The following is an 11610-nucleotide window of genomic DNA, read 5'->3' as shown; positions in this document are numbered from 1 at the left end:
ACGGTCCGTACGGCTTTTGGGTCTACCAAAACTTGAAGCACAGGCATTTTTCTAGTGCATACACCCACCTTTTCTGACTCAGTTATTCCAAACTAATAGTTCAAAATACAGTTTTGGGGTGGTGGTTTTTTGGGTTTTTTTTTTGGTCAAAGCAGGAACTGTGTTATTTAGCAGCCACCGGTTCTGTTCATTTTATTGGTAGCTTCAGCAAATCATTCTTCTAATTGGTTCACGTGCTTTACCTAAGTCTGTGTCTTGTCCAAATGAAATCTGGGCAGATTTTACTCATTAAGAAATGTGGTGGCTTTTCAGTAGAAGCTTCCTAAATGGATAGCTACAGAAAGAGGGGAACAGAGCCAAAACCCCTAAAAAAACCCAGCCCCAAACCACTGGATCAGGCCATCTTGTCCTTTTTATGTATCTTAATGCAGAAGTATTATTCTGAGTAGTTAGGTAGGTTGTGCCCTGAAATCTGGAATGATTGGTGCTGTTCAGGCTCATACCCAGAGCTTGTTTGTTTTGCATGAAAATCTGCATTTCTGGCCACGTAGAAGGTTGATCTCAGCGAAGTGGGTACTGAAGTCTCGTGTCTCTGCTTATTCCTCCTTCAAATGGACTCTTCTTCTGAAGCTGGTAAGATTGTGTTGTCCATTAAGCTCAGAAAGCTTGACAGAAGCTGTACTTGACCTGTTTTTCATATGCCAGAAAACCCCTTTATTACAAGTTTAGATGAGGACCTCGTGAATCTACGTAATGTGTACACGAATGCTTTCTGTCCTACACACACATTCTCCCTGATACATTTGATTGACAGTACAATGTGAGTAACTCCATTCAAAATCCAGATGCCAGGGTGAAGTGGAGGGAAGTTCAGTGTCGGTTAGTCTGTTACCACTAACACACATACATTTTACAATTTAATCTGTAACTTACGACTTTTGAGTGTCTAATCATTTAAAACCAATGGAGCTTACACATGATCTGATACGCAGTTTGTTCAGGAAATGATAGGTTTTGTGGCTAGAGGATGAGGAAGTCGTGCTGGGTAGAAAATAAAGGTTGGCGTTTCTTGATGAAATCCTCTTCAGATGTAACGAGGTCTGCTGACGTGCGGGTGCGTGGGTAGGGATGTTGAGCAAAAGGAGTTTGATCCTTACCTGTTCATCAGTGTCACTGCTGTAACTCCACCTGCTGTGTTACAAGGTTCCCACCTCTTTCAGTGTGATCGGCTTTTGTACCTGATTTCAGTCTTGCATAGGGGATCGGATCCTAGCTCCAAATGTGTCTTGCAAGACTAGAATCCCAACTGAAGACACTTTTTTAGGGAAGAATACCGATAGGCAGTCAAGTAGAGAATGTGTCTCTCTCTACCAGAAATAAATAACTTTTCAGCGACTGGCATAATGTTTGGCCAGAGAAGGCTAAAGTCTGTTTTGGCACTTAAAAAGATTTCTATAAAAAGTTTCTCTCTATAAACGTTTGTGTGCACTGGTCAGCTAAGAAGTAAGTTCTGGAAGAGGTGGTAAATAATCTGATAATTTAAACAACTTGATGCATATTTACTGTTCAGACTGTTGCTACACAGATAATTAATAGTAGCCGATTCTTATGTGTGTTTTAGCAGGGACAGGGCAGGGGCATAATTTTTTTTATTGCCCTTCAAAGCTGTTGCACTTCAGGGTATGGTGCCACTGTCCCCCATGTCATTCAGTAGAACAGGTCAGGATTTGTGCTGGCCTGACTTCAGTGTAGCTGTAAAGATCAGAAGTTGCAGCAAGGAAAACGTTGACTAGATGTAAGAACTTTTTCTCATAATGGGGACAGTGAGGTATCAAGAAGGGACCCAAAGAGGTTTGGGGGGGTGGGGAAATCTCCATCCTTGAGCACACTTCGGGAGCAACTGGACAAGACCATGAGCAGCCTGATGCAGCCTCGCAGTTGGTCTTGCTTTGATGGGGTGTGCGTGTGTTGTGGGGTGAATTGTCCCACCAAAGTCCCTTCCAGCCTAGGTTCACTGGGTCAGCCCAGCATTCCCCCCCTTCCCACAAAGCTGGAAACCTCAGAGAATTGATCATTTCTGTGCCAATGGATTTTCTTCCTGGCCAATCAAAACAAACACACCACGGATAAGGAAAGGAGGGTGCAGACACGTAAGGTAAACACAAAGGTGACAATGGCTGCCTGTTACCGAGGGGTGCTGGCTGCAATGCTGGGCCTGTTCTGGCTGTGGCAGTGCAGCCGGGGGAACTGAGCCCTATGGATGCTCTGCTGTCCCACTGAAATGCTGCTCTGCTTAGGGCGAGTGCAGCGGCACCTCTGGGGCTTAAGCTTATGCCTGAGAGTCAGGCACCAACCGTGGGGTTCTTCCCTGGAAGGGGTGGTTGGGGGGGGAGGGATAGGTAGGGGATATATATGTGTGTGTGTGTGTGTGTGTGCGCGCGCGCATCTCTGTGTGTGTGTGTCATGTGTCCAGACAGCTCTTACTAGCATTTAGATCTGGGGTGGGACACATAATGCTCAGGGCATGCAGAGCATTCAGTAACCTGGCACATGGGTCTGGGAGGCATCACTATTAATTTTGGTACTTGGCATAGTGGAGCCTGATCTCGGTGGCTTCTTATAGGGTCTGGTTTTTTTTTTTTTTCTTTCTATTATTTTAGTTCCCCCAGCCCCACCATGTATTGACACACTGTCCTCTCAAGTGTAGAGAACAAATAGTCTGTATCTTAGTTCAGGTTGAGAGACCCAGCTGTCAAAAGATCTTCACATTGGTTGCTAACGCTTAGGCTGACACTGTGCTCTACGCCATGAGGGGCTCATAGGGGGGCTCATGGTGTGGGGGAAGTGGGTTGAAAGGACAAGAGAGTGAGGACAGGCAATGCTGAGCCGTGTAAGGCTGATAATACAGATGTAATGTGCGAATGAGGCCTGAGGTTTGGGCTTTTTTGGTCTTTTTGTTGTTGGTTGGTTTTTGTCCCCTCCTGACTTTAATGGACCACACCTGCAATGTGGCATGGGCTTGTTTTCCCAACTGCTTCTCACCATTAGAGGGGCATTTTTGACACAAGACAGACCAGACCTCTAACTGTGCTGGTTCAGGTCACTGTGAGGCAGCCAGCGGCCTCTCAAGGCTCTGCTACCACTTCGGGAAGGCCCATGGTCCTCTGGTGCATGGGGTGACATGGCGGGGTGGGAGGCTAAAGCTTCCATGGGCAGACATCTCTTGTGCTGCTGTGTGAGGGAAGTTTTGGGGGGGGGGGGGGGTTGGTCACCATTCCCTGTAGGACTGTATTGAATGGTGATGGTCCTGCCTAGGAGAAGAGCATGGAGTTGTGTGTTTTCCAAGGAGGTAGGGCAGGGGAGCAGGCTGGGCAAGGTGGGCAGGTCCCAGGAGGAGAAGCTGGGTTGTCTTTCCAAGTATGTTTCTTACTTCTTGGTGCTGGCTGTTCCTGTTTACTTCCAGATTGCTCAAAGTGGGCTTGAGCAGCCCTTGCCTCGCTTCTGATGTTTCCTAGACATGCTTTCCATTCAAGTAACTCTCAGGAATTTGGGAGCTGGTGACTTGCTAACCTCGATCAGTGTTCTAAGCGCCCAGCACATCTCCAGTACAATCTCTGCTTCACCAGTCTTCCATCCCAGGGATGGCTTTGTTGAGGGTAACCTTCTAGCATGGCCTCTACTGATCAGCAGTAGCTTTTTAAGCTGCAAGAGCAGAATCTCTACAGTGATTTTGAAGAGAAACAAGTTCACACAGATAGACATGTTGGAGACAAACACAGGCTGAGAGTCACTTTTACCAGTTTCTTTATGAAATTAAATGTTGCCCCTGCTCTAGGGGGAAGATATAGTGCAAGAATGACTTTGTACATGCTACTGAATTCAGATATCCCTGGATGACCAGATTTTGGTCAGCTACAGCATCAGCAAACACCGGATTTCTGAGCTCTGCAGACAGTTAGTGCTCACTCACACTAGGTTCCTGTTGGAATGAGCAGGTGTCTTCCTTCCACTGTCACAGGATGTCTCCTAAGCTAGGGAATTCAGTCAGTATGGCTTCTAACTCTCACTATGGTAAGGCAAATCTTTCCTTTTCCTATCCAAGGTTTAAATTAATTAATTTTTGGCCACAGTTTGAAACTTGAGTACTTAAAGTGAGGCTGTTAATACCAAATTTAGGCCTTTTTAAAAGTGGCTTTCTATTTTTTAAAGGTTTCAAAAACTTGTAGTAGTACCCCTTGGATTGAAGGTGTGTGGGAGCTTGCATAACAGCCATGGGGTTAGTCTTTCAGAGTTGAACTGTAGACTGACTTCTGGGAGCTAGAGTTGCAAATATTGACCTTTCTTTAAAAAAAGAAAAAAAAAAAAAAAAACCAAAAAACAAAAACCAACCAGACAAAACAGGCATCAAGTTAATAACATCTGACAAGAACAATTACAGACTTACAAAATACACAGTTCTGATTTTTTACCATAAATAAACACATTACAAACAATGAGCATTTTCATTGGCCAGGAAATATGGCAGAACGATGGAGAGACAAGAATCGAAGGAATTGAGTACGGTATTAATTAGGCACATTTTTCTCTAACTTAGGTAACTCAAACCCACTCGAGAGATTCTTGAACTTTACTCATGCTGCAGGTTGATTGGCACCGTTAACGTACGCTGGAGTTCATCAGTGGTGGAAAGGAAAAGGTCACAGCGCGATACTCACTGCTGTCTGGTCTGAGAGCCCGCAAAGGCCGACCGACCGACCGAGACCTGTGTAGGAGGATCATGTCTCTGAGAAACGGGGGGGGAGTGGGGGTGGGCAGAGAGCAGAAGGGTTTATCCCTCCACGAAAAACGTATCATGTCAGTGACTCTGAGCTGTTGTTCTGAGCGTGTCAGTGGGCACGGAGCGGGCTGGAGTGTTGGCTGCCATTCCCTCTCTGACAGCTGCCAGACAGCAGCAGCATTCACTGCGGGAAGGAGCGAGTCCAAGTACGGCTGACAAGCGAAATCTCTTCAGATGAAACGCGTCAGGCTCCCTCCTGTGAGCGCTTCCTGGAAGTTTGCCGTTTGGGCGCTGTGCAAGGCTGGCTCCATGGGACTGGCACAAATGCACACGTGTGTGCAAGTACACACACACACACGCAGTGTCTCACCTCAGAGCCAGCACGGTCAGTCGGTCTGCAACATAAATAGGGAAGGCAGGAGCACACGTGCCATCCTTTGTAAACAAAGGATTGGGAGAACCTGGGCTCCACCTCCCAGGACTGACGGATAAAGTGCTTTCTCAGAAGGGGTTCAGGCACAAACACGGGGCTGCCCTTATTTCCGGAAGGGCGTCAGCCTGCTGATGTTCTGCCAGAAGTTCGAGGGCTTGCGCTTAGGCTCTGCCAGCATGAAGACTTGCTGCTGAGGGAGCGTGGTAGGCAGGGTGGGATGCTTCTGACGCATCAGAAAGTCATAGTATGGCCTGGTGACAGCTGTGATGAGGAGGAGATGAGAAGCACGTTAGTGGAGCACAACTCCCCTCCCCACCCCCTGCCCAGTCCCTGCTAAAGCTGCAGGGGAACAAACTGGGTTTCTCCTAGTATTGCCCTTAGTTCCAGCACTGCTTTTTAGGATTAGCGTTGATGCTGTGGAAGTCCGGAAGTGTCAAGCGTAACTGACAGGTGTTCCGTCAACAGGGCAGCAGGGCTAAATAGCTGTAGCTCGTCATTTGTGACAAATGAACTGGTGCCTTTGGTTGTTTTTGGAGAAGCTGACATGCATGTGGTGCTTGTGTTGGCTGTTACAATGTCCTGCACTGGATTTCTGAGTCATACAGTGCCTAGCCTGCAGACAGGGCTGGCTTGTGGGGTCTCCTGTACTGCTTTGCTCCTAGGGCTTCTCTGTGTTAGAGCGCTCTGGCCTCCTTCCAAACTTCCTTCTGTTTGCAGCCAAATCTTTCTTCTGACTTACTTTTAAATTTCGCCAAGCTTTCTTATGATACACTGGGCTAGGATTTAACTGTGGGCTGGTACCACCAAGAGAAGTGGTTTCCTTGCTGTGGGTCCAGAGGGAAGCAAGTGCCATCTCTTCCTCTGGATATAGAGGGCTGATGGCATCACAAAATGGGGTAGCAGGAATTTTGAGCTGCCAGTGTTGTGGGCACAGGAACCTTCCTTTCTTCTGCTTGAGTTTGCTCTCCCCTGGCTGCTGCTAAATCTGTCTTGTCTCTCAAAGGTTTAAGGAACAGCTCTGTCAATGAGTATGGTCCCTACCTGTGGTGTTCTGCCCAAATCGCAGGTTTTGAAGCATCTTCCATAGGCATGACTGCCCGGGCAGGAATGGTCCCTGCTGCGGTGACCTCTCTCACCCTCCTTGCATCACGGGGATTAATACAAAGCTTAAGCTTGTCTTTCCACAGCGGGAATGCCATACTGCTTGGAGAGCCTGGCTCCTAGGGCGAGGCTGGGAACCAGCCCTTGAACAGAAGCTGCCGGTTTGTAGGTAACTGGAGTTTCTGGCACAGCAATCTGGTGCAAGGAGCTCTCCTGTAGTTAGGAAGTTTCCCGAGTCCAGCTGTCTCACTCTACCAGGAGCTATACTGCAGATTGTCACATCAGAGCTTACCATCTGGCCTCCTCAAGAGCTTGTTAGTGCCACTTCATTGAAACTCTTCCCATATAGTAAATATAGAACCACCCCCAGTTCTAGCACCTATTTATGTTCAGGTGTGACTCACCCTTAGGCTTCCCAGTGTGGTGCTGCTTGCTGGCATTCAGCATTGCCTGCTTCTTCTGCACCTCTGTGATTGAGAAACCTTGAAGATAAAATAGAGTTGTCAGAGTTTCCCATCGCACGGGAAGACACTGGCATAGACAGTGAGGGGAATACAAGGGTAGGAAGATGGCCGAGGTGAGAGGGCACAAGCTATAAGTACTCCCAGAGCTGGAAGGGGCAGCTCCCCCGGCCTGTGCTGTGCTGCACGGCTCTCCCTACCTCTCACACAAGGTTTACTGTCTGCCCTTCCCCCCACGCTTTGCTGGGTGAAGAAGCCAGTGCAGACCAGTTGTGGTTCAAATCTCATTAAGTCACACAAGCCTGAATTAAGCAGGATTTGGACAAAACAATGAAAACCCTCTCACAGTGAGAACCCTTGACTGAACATGTTTTGTACAGACATTGCCAAGTTGGGCACTCGCACTGTACTGCAAAACAATGGAAGCTGTGTGTCATGTATTGACTACTCTGTCAGCTCAGCTTGAACTCATTAAAGACACCTCACCCCCCCTGAGGACGTACTGCAGCGTCTGCTAACGGTGGTTTCCATTTCTTTTTTTTTTCAGTTGCACAGATTCATTGAGAATGTGCAATTCAGCAGCCCAGAGCTGGTCTGGAGCAGGGACTGGCTTCCCCGCCCTTTCACTCCTATGCATTGGCTGGTGGGTAAAAAAAAAAAACACCAAACCAAAAAAAACCCACCACACAACAAAAAACCCACCACCAACCAAAACCCAAAGTTTCACAGCATCGCTCTTTCCGTACCCGTCTCCTGGTCGAGCTGAACCTGTCTCCTTTCATTCTCAAATGCCTTCAGCCAGCGCTGTTTCTGCTCAGGCTTTTTTGCGCAGAATAAGTGGACTTCCTCAGTGTCTCGGCAGTGCAGCTTAAATGCATTTTTCACACTGATATTGAAGTCCTTGTCCTTCCCATCCTCTACATCCAGTATTTCCATATCATCCATGTTGATCCGACTCTTATAATACAAGATGTCCCGGCGCAGAAGGTCCTGTAAGAGAGATCACAGAGACTCATACAGAAACAGTTGCTCTTTCCTCTTTGTCCCTTCCTTAAACATTCATTTTTTTGATGTGATGAAGTATTAATCTTCTTGGCGGTCACTACAGTCCTGTAAGAAAAAACTTATACTGGATTTGAATCTCTGGAATTGCAGAGTGCTCAGCTCCTGCTGACACTGGTGGCAGTGAGGGGAGTCGCATGGTTTCTTCTAGTGGTGGGGTCAGAATAGGGTGGCATCTATGGTTGTGGGATATCAGCTGCCCTGAAGAGCTCTGCATGAGAATCAAGCCTGTGTTATTACCCATGATCCCAAATGCTCATTAAGCCTGTGTCAGAAAATATTATTTGAATCCTACAGGCCCAGTTAGAAAGCCAAGAAAATCCTAATTAACCTTTTAGTTTCTGTGTTGACGAGGAAGAGTAAATTTGACAGCAGTGATAAAACAGTGAGGGTCTCATGCCCAAGTTACCTGGACTTACCTGTATGCTGTGGATCGTGCAAAAAAATTTGGGATGTTCAATTCTGAAATTCCAATGGAAGGTATCTTTTATTTGCTCTAAGAAGGAAGATTTCTTTTATTTGTTAGGTTATGAAAAATAGCATGGGCTGTACTTACAGACTTCCATACACTGTTAGTATGGTCTTACTGACTGTCAAGGCCCACAGCTCTTCATCAAAGCTGCAGGGACACCTTCTGAATATGGTATTAATCTCACATAGAAATGCAGCGAAAAAAAAAATACATAAAAGAAAATGGGTGGCAATGCTTATAACTGAGTTGTACAAAATAAACCCATGCATTAACCCTAGAAGCAGTGCAATGCTCTCCTCTCCTGCTGTAAGCATCAGTTCCTGTGCCTTATTGCTGTGGTCAGGTTCACAGAACACACCAGGACGTGAAAGAAGAGACTGCAACAAGTGCACATAAAGATCTCTGTGCCAGAAGCAGGTATGATGCCAGGAAGCAATAAGGAAACAAAGGGGTAGAGAGGGAGTTCACTCCAGTTCTGTAGCACTGTAATAGACAGTAGCTGTGCCTGGCTAGTGGGTTACCTTCTTGCAGCAGACAAGCTGGTGATCGAAGAGGAAGAACATCCGCTGTTGGCTCTTGGCTTGAGGGTGGGAGATTTTGGTTAATTCCCCGGAATAGATGAGTTCTGAGCTTCTGACTAGGACATCTTCACCCTGAGAACAGCACAAAGAACAGGCTGGTGTCAGCCATCTGAAAACTGGGGAGAAGAAATGAGCCCGTAGTCTCATAGGAGAAGCTCAGCTTGGCTGAGGGGCCTGTGTGAATTCCTGCTGACGAAACTCTCCTCTGGGAATAAGAGGGAGCCCCTGCGCTGAAGGACAGTCCTTGTCACATCAGGGAGACACTGTGCCCTTGGCACCCAGGGAATGGGAACTGAATTTGATAAGAACAATAGTGTGTTAAATGAAAAAAAAATCTCCTTTTCCAGGGAGACTGCTCAGGGCGGGTGGTGTATCCCTGATATTGAAGCAGGCACATAAGCAGGGAGCTGAGAATTCAGCCTGACATCCTTGGGGAAGGAGACAATCTGGTTTTATTCAATCTAGGATTTAGAAAATTAGTAGTTTTGTTTCTTTTATTTAGCTTTTTTTTTATTAATGAGTCTACAGGCAACTTTGGCTTCCTTTGTCATTGTATCAGAGCTTGCCTTTCTGCAAGAATAACGTGGCTTATTAAGCATTAAGGCGAAGTTCTGCTCATCTTGTGAGTTTGAAATCCCTCAAGAGAAAATGGGAGGCAAGAGGAAAATAATAGGATTTCACTATTTCACTAACCTAAATGCTAATTTTATTCTGCAAGAAAAATGGGGAAGCAAAAATTCCAGGGAACTTACAAAGGCAGCTGATCTAGCTGGGTTAGGTGCTAGACCTTTTCATTTATACTAAAAGATCACAGGTGTTTAAACTGAAAAAAAAAAATAAACAGGGACAGCAGAACTGAGGTATGGCTAGATAGCCATCCTTATGAAGATCTTGCTGTAGGGCAGAAGCTAATGGAGGAGGAGAAGAGGGGCAACCCAGGACACATTCATGGGGAGAGTCAGCCTCTTACCTCCCAGTCTTCTATCGAACTCTGCCACTGAGCGATTTTGTCAATGTTCTCCAGCCGCCGCTTTCTCTCATTGATGAGCCGAGCAACGTTCTTCATGGCATTTAAGGCAGCTTCGACGTCTTTAAAATCCCTAGGGTAGGGTAGAGGTGTTAGGCACAACAAAATGACAAGTGCTTATTGTACCTACACTCCAAAGGAGTGCAGCTGAGCTCAGCCTGGGGCTGGGGAGCAGAAAGCATGAGTTCCACTTGCAGTTCTATCCCAGCTGTTTTATGCTGGAAGTCGGAGGTAGATATTTGTGTGGACAGCTTTTCAGATCAGCTGCATGCTGGTTTTGAGGCAAAGATAGTCTTGTAGCAAATCCAGGCCCAGTTTGGGGAAGGCAAGGGGGCAAGCAATCGAATTCAGCCACAGAGCTGTAAAAACAAGTTGCTGGAAGAATCTCCAGGGCTTTCCAAGCCTCGGGTTTTTTTCCACAACAAAATGCAATATATTCGTAATGTCACTGGTTTCATAGAGGGACTGATTCTGTCACGCACAGGTAAGGCAGCAACTTACTGTAGCAGTAACTGGCATCATTTCAAATAGGAGCCGATGGTTTATCTGGAAGGGTAGGACAGAAGCTGATCTGCCCTCCCCCTGATACCATCTGCTGCCACCAGCTACTTCTGCTGAGTGTAGAGTAGCTGGGGAGGAGCTGTTCTGCACAACCTGTCTCTAATACAATGTCCAAAACATCTGTGTACTGCATTGAGGAGCTTTCTGTTAAGACATCAGATTCAGAACAACATGCTTACAGGTTTAATAAGACATGCTTAAAACCATTCTGAGAAATACCAATGCTGTAATTAGGAAGGTAAAAATAAGCCAAAATGGACCAATATCAACACTTTCCTTTAATACAGATTTTTTCATGTTTTATTTCCGTACCTAATTATTTCAGGTGCTTGATTAATTTACATAGTTATTTGAGCCAAGGGCAGGGCCTTCACCCTGAAACGGAGCAAGGGATTTGGGGGCTTTAGAGCTAGTGCTGAAGAGGTGCATGGCTTGACGGCTGTAGGCCACAGCTTCCCACGGGGGAAGCACTGGGCAAAATGCATGGCTACCACTCAGCCCTGACATGCTGTGGTGGAGTTACATGGACATTTTTGGGTATATTCAACCGGTGCTTTTGGAGGCAAGGTTTTCAACACCACCACCGGAAACATTTAGCTCCGAAGTGTGTATGTGCTGGTATCACAGATACGTGGGCCAAATAAAATAGAAAAGTACCATTATAAAGTGGACCTTGCAGCTCCAGATGTGTAAAAGACAGGAAAGCCCAGTGCTATGGTAATGGAAAATGATGTATTTGATAGAAAAATACTTTTTTGTCCCCTGGTCTCTACAAGGTAACTCAGAAGAATCGTGGTGTCGGATGCCCTTGGCAAGCTGCCCTCAATACATGATTCTGCATTAGTCCACGTCCATGAGACGGGTCTCGTTCCTTCCCTGCCCCCCAGGCTGACCTACCTGTGCTGGGGGTTGGTGTATTTGAGCAGCTCAGCCAGCTGCAGTGGATATTTGCAGATTTTCTGCACGGGAGTCAGCAGAAACCCATCCAGAGAGATGTCGATCATCTTCTGCAGCAGACGGCAGGCTTCGAAGAAGTAGACGTACTTGTTAACTTTGGTGAGGCGGGAGAGCTCCATGCAGGCGTTGGGGTGGTTGTTGCAGTACTCGGAGTATATCTGAAACTCCGTTTGCTGCA

General features: G+C 46.6%; 1 protein-coding gene across 3 annotated transcripts in view; it reads right to left on the bottom strand.

Annotated features, from left to right (window-relative positions):
• Positions 1 to 3783: 3783 nt before the first annotated feature.
• ARHGEF4 (Rho guanine nucleotide exchange factor 4) overlaps positions 3784 to 11610 on the bottom strand; it is a 119488-nt gene continuing 111661 nt past the window's right edge. For 2 of the 3 annotated variants that reach the window (XM_074152963.1, XM_074152965.1), the window contains 6 exons: positions 11373 to 11605; positions 9858 to 9987; positions 8828 to 8959; positions 7519 to 7762; positions 6691 to 6793; positions 5314 to 5461 (listed from right to left, as the gene is read on the bottom strand). In XM_074152963.1, coding sequence (XP_074009064.1) covers positions 5314 to 5461; positions 6691 to 6793; positions 7519 to 7762; positions 8828 to 8959; positions 9858 to 9987; positions 11373 to 11605 — 990 coding nt within the window. Of the gene's footprint in view, positions 5472 to 6690; positions 6794 to 7518; positions 7763 to 8827; positions 8960 to 9857; positions 9988 to 11372; positions 11606 to 11610 lie in introns of all 3 variants that reach the window. The other variant, XM_074152962.1, reaches the window with a different exon arrangement.

This window comes from Numenius arquata, chromosome 9 (assembly GCF_964106895.1).
Source record: "Numenius arquata chromosome 9, bNumArq3.hap1.1, whole genome shotgun sequence".
NCBI lineage: Eukaryota > Metazoa > Chordata > Aves > Charadriiformes > Scolopacidae > Numenius > Numenius arquata.
Note: the sequence above shows the minus strand (reverse complement) of the source record. Positions and strands in the feature narration are given on the sequence as shown.